Raw genomic sequence first — 24,494 nt, 5'->3', positions numbered from 1 at the left:
TTATTGCTGAGTAGGATTCCTCCTGTGGATGTACACAATTTGTGTATCCCTTCTCCTGATGCTGAAGCTGCCGTGAACATCCTTGTACCATGTGGACATGTTTTCATTTCTCTTCAGTAAATAGCTAGGCAATTTCCGGATCACTGGATAGGCGACTCTTTAACTCCCTAAGAAACTGCCAGGCTTTTTCCGAAGTGGTTGTGTCGTTCCCCCTCTCACCAGCAGCTGGAGTTCCAGTTGCTACGTCCTCACGCCCCTTGGCATTGTGGGTCCTTTTGATTTTAGGTTTCATCTGCATTTTAATGAAATATTAAGAATCTGTTGATGGTTTTCAGATATATGATTGTGAACTAGAGGATGTAACAGAATTTGAGGGCCTGACGGACTTCTCAGATACTTTCAAGTTGTACCGAGGCAAATCAGATGAGAATGAAGATCCTTCCGTGGTAGGAGAGTTTAAGGTGAGGAAAATGTGTGTGTTGCCCTGTTTAGAATCTACCTTTAATTTCTTTATAGACCTGAGATAAAGGACAACCAACCTCTGGGGCAGGGACATGTCCTCCAGCCTCTGAAGGGGCAGGAAGGTGCCACCAACACAAAAGGGCGATGGGGGAGCCAGGACACTCAAGGTCATTTTCAGTCCCTCTTCCCTCCTCCCGGCTCACGCCGACCGGTCCTGAGTCCTGTAGATTCACTCCGTCCGAGATCTAGCTCCTCCTTCCCATCCCACACCAGGATCATTGTGACAGTTTCCCAATTTGCTGTCCTTGCCACCTTTCTTGTTCCACTGCAGTCCAGCCTCCACGAAACCAAATCCGATCCTATTTCTTGTGGCTTAAAGACATTGTTTGGGTTTCCACGGGATCAAGTCTCAACTCCTTCCTAAGGCAGAGCCTGCCTTTCACCAGCTACGTGTCCCCTCGTCCCCCTCCCTCACACACCCCACCCTCCAGCTCAGGAGAGCCTGTCCCCAGCCCCGGACACACCTTGTCCTCTCACTACTTGGGGCCTTGGGACAGGCTCTTCTTCCTTTCCTCTTTGTGGTCTGACAAAGCCCTACTCATTCCTTTAAGCGCCAAGTGTCAGCTCAAATGTCACATTCTTTGTCAAGTGTTCCCTGATTGCTTCAGTCAGCGTGACTCACTCCCACTCTGGGCTCCCACAGGTCTGGGGTCATGCCGCCATGGAAGCTCCTTTCTCACTGTCAGTGTCTGCTGTTGGGATCGCCTCTCCCTGCAATCGCACCTGGCAAAGCCAGGACAGGTGTGCTGCCGCTGCTTAATCCTTCGCCCTCAGCAGACACTGTTAATGGGCCAGAGGATGGTGCCCTCCCGGTGGTCTCCAGGGCTTCTCATTTCCCACCGAGCAATCAAAGTCGGCAGGAGAGTCAGCCCCGGTGGACATTCCTGTGCCACACTGGTTTCCTTGAGCTCATTTTTGGGGTCCCAACACCTGGCACACAGTAGGTGCTTGTTTCATGCTGCTACTGAATGAAGACAGCTGGAGCTAAGATTCATGCCTTCTGAATAACCAGCTTCAGTGCTTTCTCCTGGACTTAAGCTGGTTTCAAGGCAAAATAGGTGGCCTCTCCAGTGGGCCTGCTGGCTCACTCTTCAAAACACGTTTTCCGAGCCCCTGCTCGATGCCCAGCCCTGTGCTGGGCCCTGGAGATGGAGTGATGAACAAGACCCAGTGCCTCCCTCGGGAAGCTCACAGTCCAGTAAAGGACATGGGCAACAAATGGTCCATTTCACTGTGGAGGTCAGGGCTGAGTGCAGGGTCAGAGACACGCAGGGGACACACCCCACCCAGGGGCAGTCAGGGAGGTGTCCTGAAAGAATTGAGCCCTTTCAGCTGAGACCTTGCTGGGAGGGGGAGGGGATGCGCAGGGCTGATGCAGGAAAATGGAACTCAGGCTTGGTGCCTCATTGGGTTGAAGAATTTTACTGTTATTCCTCTCTGCAAAGTGTGCGGCATCTCCCTCCTCCTCGCCACCACCTCTCCAGCGCACGGCCCACGGCACCTCCGCCCCTCACCGGGGCTCTGGTCTGGCCCCCTTGCTTCTGCCTGGCTCTCTCTTCTCCCCTGTGGTCTCTCAAACAATTACCTTATAATCACTCCACTTTCCCTATTGCAAATACGCAAAGTGTGTGTGGCCCACGTTGTCTCTTCCATGAAGGGCGGCAGCTCCATCGCCCAATTCCACCCCCCTGGTGGAGGAGGACGCTGCCGTGGACCCCCCTGCCTGGGGCGCCAGGCCCTGCAAATCCACCCGTGTCTCTCTCTTAGGGCTCCTTCCGAATCTACCCCCTGTCGGATGACCCCAGCGTGCCAGCCCCTCCCAGGCAGTTTCGGGAATTACCTGACAGCGTCCCACAGGAATGCACGGTTAGGATTTACATTGTTCAAGGCTTAGAGCTCCAGCCCCAGGACAACAATGGCCTGGTAAGAGTTTGGGTGTGGGGCCTTCTCCTGTAGCAAGATAATTATAGTCATCAGCCTGCAGTAATTGTCATGTTCTTTCTTTCTAGGCGTCTGTTATCTCACTAGGGGAAAGATACTCTATCCAAACAATGTATTTGGGAGGGTTGTCCTGATGGGGATTTATCTAAGAGCTTGTAGGGGCTTAAAGTCCTCTGGTTCATCCTTCTCATCTTACAGGTGTGAGCTGGGACAAGATTCGCTCCAGTCACACAGGCAGAGCCCGGCTCCCCTGCACCCACACTACTGGCTTCGAGCCACCAAAACGGGAGTGTTGCTCTGGCCTCGTCTTAGGCTCACGGGTGCCACAGTGGCCGCCTTGTCATCAGCTGGGAGCGGGTGTGGAGGGAAGCGGAGTCTGTCCCAGAACTTGACTTCCACTTGTGCCCTGCGGTGATGTGACACCTGTCTGTTTTGTGCTCGCAGTGTGACCCTTACATAAAGATAACACTGGGCAAGAAAGTCATTGAGGACCGAGACCACTACATTCCCAACACTCTCAACCCCGTCTTTGGCAGGTGAGGCACATTTGTAAATGTTCTTTTGTCATCCGTTTCCTCATGGAACATGCACGAAGGGTGCCATGTGCGCCCATCCCTGGTCTAGGCTCTGACACCGTGGTCATGATGTAAACAGACATGCTAGTCAGGGGAGCAGGTAATGAATAGGTAAATGCGCAAATACAAGAATTTCATGGGAGGGAAAAGTGCCGTGATATACGTAAGTGACGAGAGGGCTTTTCTGAGGAGAGATTTGCTCTGCGACCTTGGCAGGTGGAGGGACAGCGTTAGCACCGGGCGCAGGAGTCTGATAAGCTGTGGGTTCTCCACAAGGGCAGGAAGTGACTTCACTGCAGTGACACGTTGCTCTCATGTCCTGGTCCAGTTTGGGGTCTGTTTTCTGGGATGTTTGATTCCACCATTTTGATCGGGTGAATGTACCACTGACTCTGGTTCCCAAAATCAAGGAGGCGGCAGAAAGTGACAGGGCCAAAGTGTCCCACTGCGCCTGTCTTCTGTTCCCAGAGATCCTTCAAACAGCATCATTTTCTTCACCGTTACGACTCGGGACTTGTTTCTGGACTGTGATATTTATCTCATCAGAACCGTCTCAAGTGACCCAATCCATGTGATCTCTAAGCAGGACCGGCATTTTTCAGCTATAAACAGTTTCCCCATTTAATAATAACTAGTATTTGTGGAGCACTTACTGTGTGCAGGCATTGCGCTGAGCTGTTTATGCAAAACATCTCAAAAATCTCTATTTTTATCCCTACTTTGCAACAGAGGAGACCGAGGCACAGAGAGAATCAGTGCCTGATGTGCCCCTGTGCTAAGGGTGAGGATCCGAACCCAGGCCACCTGGCCCCAGTCTGTGTGGCTCAATGCTGCTGCCGTGGCCTGACTTTCCTCTCCACGTCAGGGCAGGGCAGAGATCCGCAGCCCAGCTCGACAGGGGAGGGAAAGGGGCTCCCAGAGCTCTGTGGACAGAGGAACTAAGTGATAGAGCCAGATTTAGTAGGAATCCTGATTCCAAGCCCCATGCTTTTTCAACCCCTTTGGGGATGTTCCATATTGGTGGCAAAGCCATCACCTGTAGAGAAATATTCTTTGTTCAAAACGTTTGTGAAAATGGTGTAACTTTCCCAGAACCTTGCCGAGAATATTGTGCTCTTGTCCGCTGTGAGGCCTGTGTTTTTATTCCTGGTTTTATTATCTTGCCTGTGCACTTCTTTTCTAGTCACGTGTGTTGGTTTGTGCCCGTTTGCTCTCTCATGTGTCTCAACACACGCACGCACACACACACGTTCATCACTCACAGTCGCTCAAGTTCGCACACACACGGTAACACACGTGCACACAAGACCGCACACTCAGCCCCCGGGCGCACACACGTGCACAGTCGCGTGCACACGCTCCCCCGCTGTGCCGTGCGCCCCGGCCGCGTGCCGAGGCCAGGGAGTGGAAGTAATCCTCTGGCACGGCAATATGATCATTTTCCTTTTCTTCCACTGATCCAGCCCTGGGGTCTAGACAGGAAGAGGCACGCAGGGCAGGAAGGAGGGCTCCCGTGAGGGAGACGGGGAGGCAGGGAAAGCCAGCTTTGAAGGGAGAAAGGCGGCCCTGTCTGAATCGCTCGTCTCGGAGGAGCCAAGCACAAGCTTAATTAAGTGGCAGGAAAAGCCTTGCTTGGAGCCACCCTGGAAGGAAGGGATGCTGTCAGGCGCTGCTCAGCCAATGGCCGCCCGGCGGGTGTGGAGACTTCCCCTCGGCCAGCTCTGGGCCACAGCCTCCGTCTTAGCGGGTGGCTTTCTTCTCAGCAGAGATTCCTGGGGACTCTGGGACAGGAACTCAGGAAAAGGCAACCTTTCCCATGTGCTTGGCCATCATTCAGCATATTCCTGTCGCATCGTGGCATTCTCCAGATCACATTCAAATGAATGTCAGTGTAAAAGAAAATCAGTGTCTTCTATAAGACATTAATTTGATGTTCCAAGAAGGAAAAAAAAAAAAAAAACGGTATTCCTTAGTCAAACCAAAACACCTGGGTTAAAAAAGATTATAATTGCAGGACTTCTCAGAGCTTTTAGTTTGTCTATAGGAACTCCAAAAGAAGTGGTTCTCAACCGTATTTGATCAAAGAACTATTTTTCTCAGAGGACACATATTACCTGTCCCTTGGAATCTAGTATTGGAAATGTGACATTATGGGGCATGTGTGCTTACGGTGCTTCCTGTGTGCTCACGATACAAGCACTACAGGCCTCTGCCGCAGTCTAGAGAAGTTGCTCTAGGATTGTCGAGAGACATCTTGGAAGCTTTTCTCCAGAGCCGCAAGGACACACACCCTTCTGTTCAAGGGGGTCAACATTCCTGGCTCTGGGGCAGGAACCAGTCCACACACTGGAGAGCAGGGAGGAGGGAGGGAGACACAGGGAGGGAGGAGGCTTCTCGCAGTTTTTCCGCCAACAAACTTTACTGAGCACCTTCTCTGGGAGTAGTACCTCTGCAGACAGTGCAGATACAGACTCCAGCACCCATCTGGAGCTTATGCCATACACTTAGCACCCTCTGGATCAGAGTCCTCACGTACCACAAAGAGTACTGTTTGATTATTTATCTTTGTCTCAGAAGCGTTTGCATTTTAATGTGGTTTCTATAGAAAAGTCTTAAGGAACCAAAGCCAGTGGCTGCCCCAGAGGGTCTGGGAGGAGGGAGGAACCTTCTGGGCGCGCTGCACATCACACCGTATGGTGGATTCCACTCACACCCCTGCCCTGTGCTCCTGCGCGGTGAGTCACAGGTGTTCTGTGGCATAGTGGTCCCTGTTGGGGCAGAGGAGGGAACATAGTAGGGGCACAGATAGGGGGCTATAAACCAAGGTGATTGTGCCTTGCTAATCTCCCAGCCGGGTAGAGACAGATGCTCAGGAGACCTGGTAAATGGGCACATGATGATCGTAAAGTTGATGATGTTATTAATACAATGCATTACTGTTATTATACTGTGGTTTGAGGAACGCACTCATGCCAGATGCTTTCTAAACATTTCTTCACTCGACCCTTATAGCAACACTGGATGGCAGGTATTATAATCACCACTTTACAGATGAGAAACTGAGCACAGAGAAGTTAAGTAACTGGCCTAGAGTCCCACAGCTAGCAAACAGCAGAGGTGGGATTCGAACCTAGGTTTTTAAAGCCCACAATCTCCTCCTGAGCAAGCATATATTCTCTTACTGTTCTTCTTACTAGTATGTGGCTTTTGAGAGGTACCTGGACGGGTCGTGGAGATTCTAACCTTGCATTTGTTCATTTAGAATGTACGAACTGAACTGCTACTTACCTCAAGATAAAGACCTGAAGATTTCTGTCTATGATTACGACACCTTCACCCGTGACGAGAAAGTGGGAGAAACAATTATCGACCTGGAGAACCGATTCCTTTCCCGGTTCGGGGCCCACTGCGGCATCCCTGAGCAGTACTGTGTGTAAGTTGCTCTGGCCATCGATGAGGCCATTGGCTTCATGTGACAGGCCCACTTCGGGCAGCTTTGGTGCTCTATCTCACTGTCTTTCTTCCACTGCTCCTTTCAATTGGCTAAGTACCATTTTTAATGATAGAATTGTCATAGAGAGAATCAGGGCCACCACGTGCTACCCAAATTCACATCACGTGCTTTGTAAAATAGGGCCCGCTGGAGCAGTGCCACACCCTGGAGGTGGCATATATCACAGCTCAGAGAACCAGTCGCCTCGCACAAGCCTCTCCTGGATGTCAGGGACTGAGGGCCAGCAAGGTTTGATGGCAGGAATCCCCCACCCGTGGGAAACAGGGATTCCTTCCCCCTCCCCCAAACTGATGGATTTTGTGAAGTCCCTCTTCCTCTGCCTGCTATACGGTGTCTTTCTACAGTATCTAGTGAGATGTAACTTGCAATTTCTAGTTTATGAGTTTTCCTATTATGATTAGAATGATCTCAAACTCCTCATTTTTACAGAGGAGGAAACAGAGGGCTAAATAAATAAATAAAGATAACTGATTGGCTGAGGCGAAAATAATGTGGATTTTAGGCCTCCGAAATAGGTTTCTAGGCAAAATCTAAAGTGGAGAGCACATTCCCTGTTCCTATTATACGGAAGCGTCTAGAAGTATATGTGTATGTATGTGTGAAACCAAGAACCACCTGTGGGCCCTACCGTAACTCCGGCACCTCTGATGTTATTCACAGTTCTGGCATCAATACTTGGCGAGATCAATTGAGACCAACACAGTTGCTTCAAAATGTAGCCAAATTCAAAGGCTTCCCACAGCCCATCCTCTCCGAAGATGGAAATAGAATCAGATATGGAGGACGAGACTACAGTCTGGATGACTTTGGTGAGCACATTGCTGTGGATCGTAGACCGGTACAAAGTGTAATAACTCGTTTATGTTGCTGGGTTTGGGGGAGTGGGGTAGACAGAGCCAGGACCCTAATTATGCCTTATGAGACTCTGCACAAATGACATTATCTAACAACAAGCATGTTACAGTAAAGTTTTTCTGACTTGTCAAGTGTCAAGGTGGACACATTCTCTTGCCTGTCTTTTTTTCACTCACCCTTTTTAGGTCATGATCATTTGAGCTTTGAAGACAAAGTTCTAGTAATTCACTAATTTCTATGTAATATATAATTATCTCAAAAATGCTCAGACAGTGGTGCAAGAATTTCTCTTCCAAATTTATTCCATCATTCCCTTCTCTGAAAAGCCTCAGGGACACTGGGGGTTGATTCGTAGAGCCCACTAAGTTCCCATCTGGCTCCTGTCCAGGCCTGGGGCCTCCCTCTTTCCCAAGCAGTAATTTATATTACAACCTGTCCTGACACATGAACAGCTAGCCACACTATGACACTGGCAGAAATAGGCTTCATGGAGCATAACAGCTATGGAATGCTGCCATGCTTGGCAGGGGCAGGGATATCCAGAGGAGGGGTAGTGGGGCTGGCCTTCAAGGTTGCGGGACTCCCTGTGGGATACCCAGGGAAAGCTGAGCAAAGACACACAGGAGGGAAGGTACTTCCTGATCCTCAACTTGACCTTGTAATTAACTATGTTTTGCCTTTCCATGTTAAAGAGGACTTAGTCTTAGTCGATATCAGGGATGATTAGATGAAGAAATGCTGATGCCACTAGTGTGTGGCCCTGCAAAAGCGATTGCAAATAAACTGGGAAGCAACATGGTCTAGTGGTTTAGGGTACCCCCAAATAATCAAGTAGCTACCCCCCCAAAAAAAGCTGTATCAGTCATGTGGATTTTTCTGATTATTTTTGTGATATAACAAATCACCCCAAAACTTAGCAACTGAAAACAACCATTTGTTTTACTCACAATTTCGTGGATCAGGAAGGGGCTCAGCAGTTCTTGCTTGAAGTCGTTCACGCAGTTGCAGTGAAATGGAGCTGGGGTGCTGTCATCTGAAGGTTCTGCTGAGGGGGGACAGCCCAGGTGGCTCAGCTGGCAATGAGAGCACGTCCACGGGCCTCTCCAGCAGGGCACTTTCTGGACGTTTGGGCTCCTTACCTGGTGGGTGGCTTCCCACACTGAATGTCCCAAGAGAACCAGACAGGAGCTGTATGGGCTTCTCTGTCTGGCCTGGGAAGTCACACGGCTTCTTTTCTCCAGACTTTAGTGTTTGAATATGTCTACAGATTCAGAGGGAAATGCACAGACCCCACCTCTCGATGGGAGAAGTGTCAGAGAATTTGGGCGCCATGTTTTTAGAAAGCCATAGTGATGCTAGCTGCTGTAACAGTTGAACGTACAAATTCCAGTAGTTTAAGACAAAAGAAGTTTCTTTCTCATTGATTCAAAATAGGTGTTCCTACAGGTAGGTGACCCCCTTCCGAGTGCAGGGCCCTCCGTTTTTTAGCTCTGCCATTCTTCAGTGCAGGTGTCTAAAGAGAAAGGCATATGGAGGATCCTCCCAGGAGGGACTTATGGGCCAGATCTAGAGAGGATACATGTGTCACGTCCACCCGAGTTATGCTCTAGCTGAGCCCGGTGGCCTCATCTAGCTGCAAGAGAGGCTGGGAAGCAGAGCTAGCCAGGAGCTTGTGCCACTGAAGTCAATCCAGACTGCTCCCACTTACACGTTCCGGTGTGTTCTGGTCCCTTAGCTATTGGCAGTCCACAAGTTAGGTGTGAGCCTGGGTGGGGCAGGGCCCCTGGTCAGGAGTTACTTCTATCAACTATTCCTTTACCAAAGTTTGCGCATTGGCACTGCCCATCCATTTTGGCAAAGTCTGGGATGGAGTGCTGCAAATCCCCAGGCAGTTTGGCTGAACTGTTCCCAAATGCCCATCCCTGCTTCACTGTCACTGTCCATTCCAGAAGCCAACAAAATCTTGCACCAGCACCTCGGGGCCCCTGAAGAGCGGCTCGCCCTTTACATCCTCAGGACTCAGGGGCTGGTCCCTGAGCATGTGGAAACGAGGACTTTGCACAGCACTTTCCAGCCCAACATTTCCCAGGTAAAGGGGCTTCCCTCCTTTGAAGACCCATCATCCATGCCCCAAATGCAATAGCAATGGCTGACACAGATTTGTTTCTTTTATTGTGTTTGAATACTTTCAGATACACAAGAAATAGAAATGAAACTCAAATTAGTTTCATCCCAAAGGGGAATTCATAGTAAGAATCTCCAGGTAACTCACTAAGCCCAGAGAGGAGATTGGCTGTGACTCAGAACAAACCTGAACCAGCGTCTTTCCCTATCTCTTACCTCTGTTTCTCTCTTTGAGTCTATTTAATCTGCCCTCTTGCTGGGATCACCTTCCTATGAGTCCAAATATTATGTACAGTTTCTGAGTGTTTTGTGTTGTAATATAACTCATCTGCTTCCAAATGTCAATGGATTGGTCACCCCAACTTGTCCAATTGCCCACCATGGGGCCACTCGCTATAGCCAGGAAGGTAGGGTCTGGGAAAGTGAGTGACCTTGGCCTGGCATGGGGGGAGGCACCATCTGAGACTAAAGCATCAGGGAAGCAGGGACCATGTGGATATTGGTGGGAAGGGTCTGTTCGCAGAAGATGGGAAACAGTTTCCAAAGAAGCAAAATGAGACGTGGCCAGTGACAAGATAATCCATGAGGAAGATTGTTATAATGAAGATTTCTGGGACGTGTCTGCAGAGATTTAGATCCACTAGATCTAGGGTGGGGCCAGGAATCTGAATTTTAACAAGTACTTGGAGGGATTCTGATCACACTCTAAGGAATATTAACTAATGCAAATATTATTGATACTGACAAGAACACTATGGACAAGGTAATCTCTCAAGAGCAGCCACAAGTGGCCTGGGCTTCCTAGATTATTTTGTCATTTGCTTCTTGCCTTTATTCTGTTCCACATTTCTATTCCTTCCTTTTCTTATTCTCCTTCCTTCCACCAAGGAGCCTATTTCCCCTCCTCTCTCCTCCTACTCCTCAATTGTACAGAGAGTCTCAACAACTGACAAAGTGAGGAAGATTTCTCCCTGGGAATCCACCAATGTTCCATCACTTCTGCCTACAGTATTAGATGCAGACTGTGGCCAGGTTTTAAGAGACACCTGGACGCCTAACGTTCCGAAGTGTGCTTGATGTATTATAGAGCCCTGAGCCCTAGAGATTAGTTGGAAGAGAGTCAGGATCATAGTACAATATATCTCTTTTCAAGAGCTTGAGTTAATTCATTTGATCCCAATGCATTAGGAAGCCAATCTAGTGGTTTCTTTGGCAACTTTCTTGAAGACCAATCTGTTTTTCTCTGAAGACAGAGTCTACAAGACATCCAAAAAAAGTTTGGAGACTATAAATTGGTTTGTATGGTTGATATAGTTTTTTAATGGCATTCCTAGCCTGTCTGGAAGAACATTTCAGTCAGATGGATGGGCCCAGTCTGGCAGTCAGACAGCTGAGCTGTCCTCACCAAGATGGCGACACAAGTGTTGTCCAACTTTCACCCTCCCTTTCTGTGAGTCTCTTACTAGGTGGTGGGCACTAGTGAACCCATGGCAAGGAACCCTCTTTAGGAACAGTAACATTTTTGATGTTGTTTGAGTCCCTCCTTTGAAAGTGCCACGTTGTAAGTTTTTCTTTACAAAGTTCAACACCATTTTCATTACTCTGATTTTGTATCTTGAGGTAAGTGGAGAAACCCTGGGGGATCACAAAACTGGGACTGATATGAAGTAGGCAATGTGTCGATGACTAGAGTGACAGCATGAGAACCGTACAAGGTTGAAGAACCCAATTTTAAGTCATTATAAGAGTGTGTGTGTGTGTGTGTGTGTGTGTACCGGTGGTTGGGTTAGTGATAGGAAGCTCCTCATCTTACTAAGCAGGGAAGACTAAGGTGGGCATTTGCAGCCACTGGAGATCCCTTGGTGAGAATTGGATATGGGTGGCCTACATGACATTGTAGATAAAAGATTAATATTGGTATGTTCTGCTCCACTTATTGCCTTCCATATTGACTAATGAATTAGCAATTCCAAAGAAATAGTTTTACATAAGAAATATGAAAGAAAATTGTTGTCTCTACCAATCATAATATAACTTCAGTCCTCTTTTCTTTTTTCTTTTTGGATGGTTTAGGGAAAACTTCAGATGTGGGTGGACGTTTTCCCCAAGAGTTTGGGGCCACCAGGCCCTCCTTTCAACATCACACCCCGGAAAGCCAAGAAGTAAGTAATCGTGAGGCCCTGCTACATACACTGGGCTGGAGACTTAGTCCAGGACTAGAAGAAAAAATACCTTCAAAATTTGCTCTTTTCAGATACTACCTGCGCGTGATCATCTGGAACACCAAGGACGTTATCTTGGATGAGAAAAGCATCACAGGAGAGGACATGAGTGACATCTATGTCAAAGGGTGAGGTTGGCATGCAAGCGCCTTTGACAAGCTCAGGGGATGAGACAGACTCTCTCCTTCATTAATTTTCATTATTGAAGGTGCCCACTGTAGGATTCTTGATTATTTGAAGCTATTTTATGTCACTGATGCAATCTGTTTAGGTAGCTCCTAAAAAGCAAAGGAGGAGGGAACAGAAAAACAAAAGAGGGAAACTCATTTGGACCTTGTTTATGAGCAAAAGTATCTAAGGACTATAAGAACTGATAAATATTTCTTTGTTTCCCTTTTAATAAAGTGGATTTTCTTTACTGTATCTACTTCCCAAGGATATTCAGAAGATTCAGGGCATTTAGGATAGTGCCTACCAGATAGTACACACCATATGCATGCTAGCTAGTATTATTACTCTTTCATGTGAACTGAGTTTGGTTCCTGGATATATAAAAGATAAGGCTTGTGGAATTTAACATATTCATAAAGTGAGAACAAAGTTTCACTTGTGATCCTAAGTGGGCCTCAATCAAAACTTTGTTAAAGACATAATTACCATCATTTAAGTTCCCTGTAAACAGGGAATGTTTCATCAAGTTCTTCATTATTCTTTCTTATTTCAGGATCTCATTACCATTCCCCAAGGAAAACTAATCCCAGCTAATTATATATATGTAAATTTATTTGACTATCATAAGCATTTTTTTTCAAATCAAGGAAACAAACTCAATAATGCTAGACTGAGAGAAAACTCCTCTAATCAAAGAATAGAGCTCAACTTAAAGTACCATGTAAAATTTGGAATTAAAATCTAAATACTATATGTGAAAAGATGAATAATGCATAAATACCATGCTTAGCACTAGGCACATATGGGTACTGTCTTATATACAAAGCTACACATATATGCACACAAACACATACACCTAGAGTGGTTGTTTAACTTGTCTTAAAATTAAAATGTGAAAAGATTCACGTTTAAAATTAAATATGAAAAGATTCACCAAAAAAAGAGAGGATGAGGTTGCAGAGGTGAGTGGTCAGAGGTAGAATGATGGTGACACTTTAGGTGTGGGTCTGGAGATAAAGCCACCAAGGTCACCGCCAAGAGAATGTGAACTCTCCTCAGTGACTTGGTTTAAAAGTTAATAGCCCAAAGGAGTCTTTGAACTAATTTATCTAGTCAGTTCATTGCTTAGCAAAAAGGAAAACTACTGTAGTTGATTGACATTGATACCATTGCTAATATAATAATAGGACTTAATATTAGCAAGTGACTTTGCAGTCTCTTTAGTGTAACCGGACTTTGTAGCTCAGTAACAGGACTTTGGAGTCAGACTGACTTGGAAGTCATACTTAGTTCTGTCAGTTACTGGCTACTTGACCCTGAGTAAGTTAAAATATCCTCTCTGAACCTTAGTTTCATCATCTGTAAAATGGAGAGAGTTACACAGTTGTTGGGAAGAATAAAATAATACATGCTAAGTGCCTGGTTCATAGTAGATGATCGTAAGCATGCATTAAAGATTCCCCCCTCCCCACTCTGCCCCTGCTAAGCCGTGATCTCTCATTCTGTCCTCACTTTGACCATGTGACGGGAGCACGTGTCATCAATCTCATTTTCCAGATGGGAGATGAGGCTCAGAGAGTTTCACAGCCAGTCCTGCCTCCTACCATGAATCTCTATCTGTGCGGTCCAGGCATCAATATTTTTAAAAGCTCCCCAGTTGATTCTAATGTGTTTCTAATGTGCAGTGGTGAGAACCACACACTCTACCACTTTGCCAGTCTAAAATCAAAGTCACCCCTGGTTCCAAACCAGGAGTCTTCCCAGTTCCAGGCAGATATGACAACTTCCTTCCAGGCGCACACGTGCATGCATTCTTTCAACAGGTATTTATTTAGTGTCTACTATGTGCCAGGCACAAACAAAAGGAAGCTTTTCGAATGTTAAAAGTTAAGACATTAAATTGTTACTAAAACGAATTCTCAGAGATATGCATATGCAAATAAGAGCTTATATGCCAGTCTCATTAATATGATCATAGTGAATTTAAGAATAATAAAAAAAGGAAGCTGTAAGATTACTTGATTCATGCCTTCTTTGTTTGCTTAAGTAAAATATGGGAAAGGAAATGCTGAAATTTTGAGCTAACTCATATTCATTGAGCCTATCAGCAGCGATGACAGACACTGATGAGTTATAGTTGTGAAGACTAAAATCATAGCCAGCGGGCTTCAACCTACCCAAAATAGAAGCTATGTTGTTGATATTTTCCAGAAAATTTCACCTTAGCTCTGTTAACTGAAGTCTAAAGGGCTTCCTGCTTTGGTTTTAGAGGAATTATATTTTATTTGGCTACAAGCTGTGTTGGATGCAATAGAGCACCTCCCCTTCATAAATCACCCCCAGCTCTGTAGATAACTGGAAGCTGCCCAAGAAAAGTGCATTAATCCTCCTGCTCTTCACTCCCCTAATCACGGCACAGTTTTGCGGCTAGATTACTTGTCAATCACACGAAGCTAAGTCTGTTTGCCTCTGCTTTTCAGCTGGATTCCTGGCAGTGAAGAAAACAAACAGAAAACAGATGTTCATTACAGGTCCTTGGATGGGGAAGGGAATTTTAACTGGAGATTTGTGTTCCCGTTTGACTACCTCCCGGCTGAACAACTCTGTGTCGTTGCTAAAAAAGTGAGCTTTGAAATATGCCAATGGGAAGTGGATGTCATGGGTCTTCCTTAACTAGAAACTCACGGAGGCACTGGAGGTCACTGAGTCCAGCTCCCTCTTGGTACAGACGGGGAATCTGAGACCTTGATACTTGCCCAAGGTCACGCAGCTATGACGGGGATTTGTGTAATTAGGAAGAATAAGGAACGCAACTCTTTTCCCTACCATGTTGGTGGCGGGGTGAAGGACAAAGGGTAGAAGTGATGTCTTGTATCAGTGCATTCGATAACCCAAGTGAGTTTTGTATGTGATGGGGAGACTGATTTTCTCCCATGACAGGCAGAACCAAACAGAGGCAAATTATTAAAGACGGTGAAATGTCTCTTTTGCCTTCCTTATCCAACCTCAGCGTCTGCTTTGCCTCCTTCAGAAGTAGTTCGTGAGGGTTCAGGGCCCTCGTGGTCTTAATAAGTAAGATGTTCAGTTACAGAACTCAACTCCAACTGGTTTACACCAAAAAAGTGATTTATTGGTTCACATTACTAAAAAGTCCAGGGTTGGCTGGCGTCAGGGATGTCTGGATCCCACACTGAAGGGATGTCTTTAGAAACTGGTCTCGCTTTCTCTGCCGCTCTGCTCTGTCTTCCTCTGTGGGCCTCATTCCCAGGCGTGCTCTTCCCTGGCAGGGGCAGCAGCCCCGGCTCACAACCCGCCCTCTCCGCAGCCCTCGGCAGAAGGAGAAGAACGAAGCCCTGGAGGTGCTGACCAGAGTTCTGGAACTGGGCTTCCTTGTCTCTGCCTTTGGGATCATGTTCCTATCACCCAACCAACCACTGTTACCCAGGGATGCAGTGCCCTGATTGGCCAGGCTCTGGAGTTAGGAATGGGGTCAACTCCCACCCAAATTTCACACACTAGGGAAGGGGGAGTCCCCAAGGAAAATCAGGTGCTTTCATCCAGATTTTCATCTGGGGGCCTGGAACCTAGGTGGACAGTAGTAACAGATACCCCCTGTAGGTCCCCTGTCCCATTCCAATCCTGCACATCCTATCAGCTTTCCCCAGCTCTGCCTGGTCACCTCCTCTCCCCACTCCTGATCAAAACGTACCTCCCCTGTGGCCCATCGGGCCAGACCCTACCCTCTGCTGGCCCAACTCAGCGCTGATGCTGTAGTAAGCACTTTTTTCATGCCAGGTGGGATGAATGCCATCAAAGGGGACCTTGCAGAGGTACAGAGGCTCCCTGTAATATCAAACATGCACACTGGCAGATAGTGAGGCAGAAAGGGGTGCAGATGGGGGAGGAATTCAGGTCAGGTAGGCCTTTAGGTAAAGTTACTTTCCTGTTTACCCATATCTAGGGCTGGACCTCCCCATGCCATGAGTGGTACTTGGGCATGACCCCACCCAGGACAGTCAGGCAGGGACAGACTATAGCAGAGTGGGCTTCCCAGCCTCTCAGAGCCAGATCCTCTGAGCCCTGCAAAGGAAAACATTCCTGGAATATGTAAAACAAAAAACAACTCAATGATCTTCCTTCAAATTCCTGAAGCACTGAGGGAATTCCCTTCTTGCTGGGGTTGGCTAATATTATCTGGGCAGAGGCGGTAATACCTACCTCTAGTGTGAGGGATCTGAAGGTCTTAGGTGACCACAAGCATATAAAAGGCAATGGTATTTTTCAAAAGCCAAAAATGCCAGGACATTCTAAATCTGCACTGATAAAAGAGTGGAATCTGGGCCCCCTTCTCTTCACCCCCCAACCCATGCAAATGAGAGTATACTCAGACATCTGTGTAGGGTAGGGGGAAGGCTGGTGAGCAGAAGTGACACCCCAGTGGGTGATATTGTGGGCTGGCTTAGAATGCCCGGCTTTAGGAGGATAATCTAAGTGGGCCATTGTGGTCTTCAGGAGGGAGATTAATTACTCCCCAACCCCCAGGGGTGGCCGCAGGAAGTCACACTGATAGGAACATGGCAGGAAACCTTCCATTTGGAAACAGCCTGGGACATCCTTTGTGTCACCCAGCTGGTGGCCTTGAGATTTCCTGGGGAGCCTGACTGCCCCTGTCCATGGGGCAGAAGGACAGGGCCAATGGGAGGGAGTGTCCAGGGAGTGCAGAGGAGATGAAAGGCCCAGGCCTTGATGCTGTTGCAAGGAGCCAAAGGTGAGAGTTTCAGCATCCAGTAATCAGGGTCATTTGGTTTGTCCATGTCTCTTTTCATTTTAGGAGCATTTCTGGAGCATTGACCAAACAGAATTTCGAGTCCCACCCAGACTGATCATTCAGATATGGGACAATGACAAGTTTTCTCTGGATGATTACTTAGGTAAGGCTTACATTTGGATAATTTTCTCTAAGAAACTGTACTTGGAATTAATGAAATCAATTAAAATTAGAAGCGATTATTTAAATCTGTAATACTTTTTGGTATTAGGGGGACAGGGGGCACCCCCATTGCTTGGCTGTCCTCTTGGCAGTGTGGCCTAACAGTGAATGCCACCCGGTTCCATGGGCCCCGTCCTCTCTCCAGGGCTCTGGGGGAGGGCCTGGCACCAGCTCCTGTCTCTCTACAAAGACCCAAACCCTGTTTCCACAGAGGGATGCCGCACCCCTGCCTCTACTTCCACACCACCCGCACTCTCCTCAGCACCTCAGAATCAACTCCCACCCCCTCCTTCACCTGCCCTCGGAAGTTACTGAGCCCCCTAATCCCCTAGCCATGGCTCCTTCCCCACGTCCATCCTCCACCCTCCTTTGTGGCTAAAGGTACCGGTTAAGTGGCCTCCTCCTGCCATGGCGCTGTGCTCTCCTGGCTTCCGCTCTCCCTGGCCTTGGCCCCGTCGCATGGGCCGGCTCTGTTTCTTCCTCCCACTCTTTCAGTGCAGGCTTCCCTGAGGTTCTTGGGCTCCTCCCCAGCTCCCTCCACCCCGACCCCAGCGATGCACCTGCTCTCCCCTCCGGGGAAGGTGCAGCTCCACCTTTCCCCCTTCAGCAAGATGCGACTCCCGAGCCAGGGTGTGTGCCCTGACCTCTCTCAGCGCCTCACGTAGCCTCATAAGAAACGGTCACGACCATTATTCCCAATTCCCCACCAGAACCTCTCATCTTTACATTTGGCTGGCGCCTCACAGTTATCACACCAGACATCAGACTCAGCCTCTCCTCCCGGCCCTCATACCCGCTCTCCTCAGGACCGTCTTTGCTGTTCACAGCCCCTCCGTTTCCCGAGCCACCAGGGGACACACCCAGCATCCTCTGTGGTTCCTCTTCTCTTCCCCCGACATCCCTTCAGCCACTCGGTCCTAGCGATGTCATCTGCTTCATCTCACGCACGTGCTTTCTTATTCCCATGTGTCCACCACTGGCCAGTTCAGACCTCATTTTCTCCTGGCCACCATCACTGTAGCCCCTGACTGCACTCCCTGCCCCCGTCTTGCCTCAGAGCACTCACCTGGCAGAGGAAACCCCGCCAACAGCTGTCTCTTATTCATCCCTTGGCCCCTCAGAGCACCTCATGCGATGGTTTTGACCTAGTCAGTGCTCAATAAGAGTTGAACAAACAGATGAGTCTGCAGGTAGGCTAATGCAAGGCACACAGGTAGTAAGTTCCAGAATAGTACAGGGTTGTGCCCTGGAATTTAAACAGAATAGTCTGACAGCAAATAAGGAGAATGACTATATCTCAAAATGGCTTGTGAGCACGTCACCAAAAGGACAGAAAAGACAAAAGCAGGCGTAGGCTCAAGAGAGGCTGAGGTAACTCATGGTCTGTGGATCCATTATATTATGTGAGGAAGGGCAGTCCCTGACCCGATGGTTTGAGAGGAATCTGCCCCAACCTCGCTGTGGCTCTTGGCTGCCACTGTTGGAAACCAGACTCTTGTCCCAGTAGCCCATAGGCTCAACCCCACATCACACACACCGTGTTCTTGAGGGAAAGGGCTCACAGGAGTTCCCAAGCCCCAAAGACACTGTTCCCTCACGGTGAAAGCAGGAAGAGTTACTGCCTCGCACCACAGAGGAGCAAATGTGCTTCTCCAGACACCCCGATTGAGGCTGGGACTCGTAGTCGCTGGTGAGGATTTTATGTCGAGTTGTTACATTTCTTCTCAAGCTCCTGTCTCTGAGGTTATGCCAGGAGAGAAGACTTGAAGGCAAGTGTTCACTGAGCATCCCATGTTCCAGGCGCCAGTTGTCTTTACCCAAAGCCAAATGACCTCTCTGTTCGGGACAGCTCAGAAACAAAATGAGCACGTTTTTAAATCCAAGGTCCCTGAGTTCAGTGGAAATTTTGTCTATAGATATTTAATCCCCTTGAGTCTACAGAAGAACTCTGTTTATGCTCACGTCTTTGAGAAAGAAAACATGTAGTTCTCTGTGCAGTGCTGAGCCGTGGATGGTGGCTAGTTCTTCTGTCGTTTCCCATCCTATCTGGAAAGAATCTAAACATCTACCAGGATTTTTTTCTCAAACTCACCTGTCACCTGTTCGAAATTACTGCGTGTCTCTTCCCTGACAAGAACATTCTGTTCGCTCGTGAACAACGGCTGATCCACTCAAAGCTTATTTGGATTTAATGTTCTTTCCTTGGCTAGGTTTCCTGGAGCTTGATTTGCATCACACAATCATTCCAGCAAAATCATCAGAGAAATGCAATTTGGACATGATTCCAGACCTCAAAGCCATGGACCCCCTTAAAGCTAAGACGGCCTCCCTCTTTGAGCAGAAGTCCATGAAAGGATGGTGGCCGTGCTACGCAGAGAAAGACGGCACCCGTGTGATGGCTGTATGAGTGCTTCCTGGTTGAAGTTCACTTATTCCTTTATCATTTAGGTTTTGCCCTTTATCCATAGATTTACTCCAGATAAGGAAGTGTTAAATTGGCGGGACTTTATGGGAACAGTTTGTCTTTGGGATTACAAGAGAGTGTGGGAGATGCCATGAGCATGAGTTTGGAGTTGGGGGAAGGTGAAGGACTTAGAATGGTCAAAAACTAGGAGCTTGAGTGGTTTCACTAAATTTCTTTAGGACTCTGCTTTATCAGGAAGGTTACTTTATGCCGAGCTTCCACTACAATTCAGTACAGAAAAAGAAACTTCAAATTTGAGTTGTTCTCATCTAAAAAAAAAAAAAAAAAAAGTACAGGAAGCAGGAAGTGCTGGCATTTGTTGAAAAAGAAGGTCATTACTTACAAGCAAGTTGATGAACTCAAGATGTATTCTGATATAGAAGCAATATGGGTTATCATGCCATGTCACAAAGGACTACCTAGTCCATTATGCTTTATGTATTTATTTATGTATTTCAGAGACAGGATCTTGCTCTGTCACCCAGGCTGGAGTGCAGTGGTGTGATCATAGCTCACTGCAACCTTGAACTCCTGGGCTCAAGCAATCCTCCTGCCTCAGCATCGCAAGTAGCTGGGACTATGGGCTCGTGGCACCATGCCCAGTGGATTTTTAAAATTTTTTTGTAGAGATGGGGTCTCACTGTATTGCTCAGGCTGGTCTCAAACGCCTAGCTTCAAGTGATCCTCCCACCTTGGGCTCCAAAGCACTGGGATTATAGATGTGAGCCACCCTGCCCAGCCCCATGTTGCATTATTAATAATAGCTAATATTTTTATCACTAATTATGAACCAAGCAATATACTAAGTGCTGTACAGTCATAATCTTGTTTTTTAAAATAACCTTTATATATAATTTACATAAAGTAAACTGTACCCATTTAAGGTACAGAATTTTATGAGCTTTGACAGATGTATATGCCCATGAAACCACCACCATAATCAGAATCCAGAACCTTCCCATCATCCCCAAATTACCTTTTGTCCTTAGCAGCCCATCACTCCCTCCTCCCCAGCCCCAGGAAACCACTGATCTGCTTTCTGTCACAATACACAAGTTTGCACATAATCTCATTTAGTTCTACTGACAACCACATGAAGTAGACATTGTCTCCGTTTTATAGATTCCAAAAACAGGCTTGGAGAGGTTGAGCAACTGCTAGTGTCAGGCATCCAGCTCTGTCTGACTCATAGGCAGAGGAGTCCTCTGAGCTCTGCCACCTAAACGAGTGTCAGGGTCAGGGCTTCTCAAATTGCTGCTGACCTTGTGGGCCTTCCTGGGTCCTGGAAAGTCAGTTACAACCTTAGGCAAACGTAGCTATAAAAGTAGGCAAGTTTCTGGACCTCTTTCTCTTCAGCCTCAATGTTCTCATCTGCATATAAGGACAATAATAGCACCTTTATGGGGTTGCCATGAACATTACACGAGATTACCCACGTGGAAGGTTTGGAGAGTGCCCAGAGCCTGGCTCAGGAACCTGGTAGCAGGGAGGAGCATTCACTCATTCAGTCACTCATTCATCTGTTGAGCTAGCAGACATCAAGTACCTACTAAGTGTCAGCAGGGCTTCACACAGTAGGTGAGGATGATGAGCATGAACACACAAGGCCCTGCTCTCTTGGAGCCTACGGTTAGTGCTCCACAAATGTTAGGTACTGTTGTTAGCAGGATTCAGATTCATCTGGGTCCAAGCAGAGTTACAAAGGAAAGTGCATGAGAAGGCAAAGAGATGGATGTGAGAACGTCAGAATGACGGGGAGACAGAGAAAAAGAAGCAGGGGGGAAGAAAAGCAATTTCTCCTCTCCGTTTCCCACACCGAGCTGGTTCAGGAACACATGGAAGAGGAAATGGGATGAAATCTCTTGAGGAAAATTTAAGGCAATCTAAGGATTGTTTTACAAGAATAAAAATCGTTGCTCGGGGAATACTCCTAGGGTCGGAGTAAAAATATTTGTGCAACGTGATGTCATGTGTTTAACCTGTTCTGCTTTACTGAAGGGGAAAGTGGAGATGACATTGGAAGTCCTCAATGAGAAGGAGGCCGACGAGAGGCCAGCTGGGAAGGGGCGGGATGAACCCAACATGAACCCCAAGCTGGACCCACCAAAGTGAGAGGCCTTCTTTGTTCTTGATGCTGCCTGCCCCCCAGACACCTGCAGTCTGAAAGCTCCCCCTCCAGTTGGCTTAATGGGCTGGATTAGCTGTTGTCCTTCCAATTTTGGGCTGAATAGTGGGAGGTGGGGTGGAGAGGTGGGTGATCTGGCTGTATTTGAATCATTCTCCTTTCCCATGAAGCCGAAGTTCAGTGTGTCTCAGGAAGCCATAGTAGGTTAAAGAGCCTTCTCAGCCAACTAGGGGAATCAGATCTTTTCTTGACTTTATTCATGTTATTGGGTATTCCTTAAACTGTGTTATGGTCTGAGGTGAAATATTTGTCCCTCCCGAGTGGGCAGGTAATACCATTTCTTTGCACCGCAGCCGACCAGAAACGTCCTTCCTGTGGTTCACCAACCCGTGCAAGACCATGAGGTTCATCGTGTGGCGCCGGTTTAAGTGGGTCATCATCGGCCTGCTCCTCCTGCTCATCCTGCTGCTCTTCGTGGCCGTGCTCCTCTACTCCTTGCCGGTGCGGGTCCTTGGCTTCTTGTCTTGGCTTTTTTGTGAATCGTGGTCGGTCATCTCACTTGGCATTTGCCTTTCTTGCTGTTCAGAAAAATAAGTCACTTAGCAGTGGGGTGCCACCACCCCTTCAGCTTCTGGAAAATTGAAAGTAGTGTGTCCTGTGATTGGAATGACATTTGTAGGGTTTCATGAATCACAGGCAGAACATTATGGTCTGAAAAAAACTTTGGTTTCAGGAATTGTAGGAAAAATCAATCAGGCCTTGATCAGTGTATGTCTGGACTATAGCCAGTGTTTTCAACTGATCTTCCTGCCATCAGACTTGCTTGTTCCCAACCTTCCTACATCCTAACCCCTTGCCCTAGCTTCAGGGACCCCCAACTCTGTGCTCAGTATAGGTTTACACAAACTCTGTACTCCACCCAAACTAGATCATGGATCCCCAGCCCCAAAACACTCATGCCCTTACCTGTCTGGATGCCTTTGCCAATGATGCTCCTTTTCCCCCATTTTGTCTGTCAAATCTTACTCATTCTTTAAGGCCCATGTCACATGTAACCTCCCCCTTAAGTTTTCCTTAATCACCCCAGTTATCAATGGGAGTCCAAATGGGAGATCTGGCAGTGTGCCTAGACGTAGAATTCCTTCATTCCTCGGGTTTATTGAGCATCTACTATAAGCTAGGAATTAAGTTACAGAGATGACCACAGAATGATTTCTGCCCATGAGCAGTTCATAGTCTGGGAACAGGCAGACATTTGGACAAACAGATTACTGTGGCAGGCAAGCTGCTACAGAGACACGCACAAATGACCACAGGAACTCATTGCTGAGGACCGTTCCACCAAGGAGGGGACATCTTTAAGTTAAATTCCCCAAGTGGAGAAGGGACAGTCCAGGCAGATGAAACCATGGGTAGAAGCAAGGGAGGGGTACTGGATGTCACAGGAGATGTTCAAAAATTTTATTCCAATTCATATTAATAATAATGTCAATAATTTTGTCTTTAGTAGCATAGTCATACTAAAACCACAATAGCAGAGGTTTTATGTTTTTATTTTTCCCCAGTATAATACTTTTAGTTTGTTAACTATGAGTAGATGCACACTATTTTCTAGTTGTATACAGTTCAATCTGTCTTGACCATTTAAAACACCCCTCCTAGTTATTTCTTTCTCTTGACTTAGAATCTATTGATTTAAACCAGTGGTTCTCAACTCCATGGGGGGGTGAGATTTTGCCACCCAGAGGACATTTGTCAATGTGTGGAGATACTTTGGTCGCAGCAACTGGGGGGTGCTCCTGGCATCTATGTCCAGGGATGCTGCGAACATCCTACAATACACGGGATACTCCCCAACAGGAAAGAATCATCTGGCTCTGAATGTCAGTAATGCCAAGATTGAGAAACCCTAACTGAAATACACATCTTCATAAATACATATTTATCGTTGTTTCTCGTTCCTTTACAGAACTATTTGTCAATGAAGATTGTGAGGCCGAATGCGTAAGGAAAGCAAAGCCTTCTTTTCAAGAGTCATCCAGCAAGAAGGAATCTCCCCTCTGTGGACCAAAATCAAGTGTGATTCTGTTTGTGTGAGACCACAGCCCAGTGGCATGTTACACTGCTTCAGCGAGCCCGTCCGTTCTCAGACGGCCTCCATGCTGCAACGTCAGGCCAGCAAGCGATACTTTCATCTTATCTTTTAAAGTATTAAATGTTTTATTTTCTAAAGTTTTGACCATGTTTTCAAGGTGGCTGGTTCCATTTTAAAAATCATCCTTTTATGTGTCCTTATTTCTATAATTCAATTTTTGGAAACTGCTGAAATGAAATTTGAAAATGTATGCTTCTTGATGTCATATACTCATTTGTAATCAGCTAAAAAGAACTGTGCATGATAAAACCAGAATAGTTAGAGTGATTCTTATTTATGCCTACAACCATTGTTATGATATTTTATATGGATAAACCTATTTTAACCTCTGTGACAAACCTAAATAAAAATGTTTCATCTTTACACCTGGCTGTTTGGTGGAGCTGTGGGTCACGCTGGGGAGGAGGCAGTCTCTGGTCCCCTGGTCTCGCTGGACAGAATGCCGTAGCATACCTCTTGGCCATAAACCCTTTATAAGTGTGCTACCCAGTTTTGGCCAGTGTGTCAAACTGAGGGTAACATTGTAAATAATACAAACTAACACTTATTAAAGGTACTTATTCTGTACACAGCATTTTTTTAAGTGCTTGATGTTTATTAACTCACTTAAGGACAAGGTAACCCTATAAAGGTAGATAACATTATTAGCCCCATTTTAAAGTTGAAGAAATTGAAGGGAAAAGGTCAAGTAACTTGGCCAAGGCCACACAACCAATGAATGGTACAGCTGGAGTTTGAACCCAAGCAGCCTAGGTTCTCTCTCTTAATGTCTCTTAACCACTGGACTATACCACCAATGGAAGGTCTTTCAAAAGGCACACAGAGCTGAGATGGTC

At 47.0% G+C, this 24,494-nt stretch overlaps 1 protein-coding gene across 2 annotated transcripts in view; it reads left to right on the top strand.

The window, feature by feature from the left end:
- Nucleotides 1–24,021, top strand: part of MYOF (myoferlin) — a 140,502-nt gene extending 116,481 nt beyond the window's left edge. For both annotated transcript variants that reach the window (XM_069460937.1, XM_069460936.1), the window contains 14 exons: nucleotides 336–461; nucleotides 2,290–2,445; nucleotides 2,908–2,999; nucleotides 6,301–6,471; nucleotides 7,213–7,361; nucleotides 9,357–9,496; nucleotides 11,605–11,693; nucleotides 11,786–11,881; nucleotides 14,405–14,546; nucleotides 16,756–16,855; nucleotides 19,125–19,315; nucleotides 21,377–21,486; nucleotides 21,857–22,004; nucleotides 23,473–24,021. In XM_069460937.1, the coding sequence (XP_069317038.1) occupies nucleotides 336–461; nucleotides 2,290–2,445; nucleotides 2,908–2,999; nucleotides 6,301–6,471; nucleotides 7,213–7,361; nucleotides 9,357–9,496; nucleotides 11,605–11,693; nucleotides 11,786–11,881; nucleotides 14,405–14,546; nucleotides 16,756–16,855; nucleotides 19,125–19,315; nucleotides 21,377–21,486; nucleotides 21,857–22,004; nucleotides 23,473–23,511 (1,749 nt within the window). In that variant the 3' untranslated portion in view covers nucleotides 23,512–24,021. The remainder of the gene's footprint in view (nucleotides 1–335; nucleotides 462–2,289; nucleotides 2,446–2,907; nucleotides 3,000–6,300; nucleotides 6,472–7,212; nucleotides 7,362–9,356; nucleotides 9,497–11,604; nucleotides 11,694–11,785; nucleotides 11,882–14,404; nucleotides 14,547–16,755; nucleotides 16,856–19,124; nucleotides 19,316–21,376; nucleotides 21,487–21,856; nucleotides 22,005–23,472) is intronic.
- Nucleotides 24,022–24,494: the final 473 nt, after the last annotated feature.

Source organism: Eulemur rufifrons, chromosome 28 (assembly GCF_041146395.1).
Source record: "Eulemur rufifrons isolate Redbay chromosome 28, OSU_ERuf_1, whole genome shotgun sequence".
In the NCBI taxonomy this organism is placed as follows: Eukaryota; Metazoa; Chordata; class Mammalia; order Primates; family Lemuridae; genus Eulemur; species Eulemur rufifrons.
This window is presented reverse-complemented; position numbering and strand designations above follow the sequence as displayed.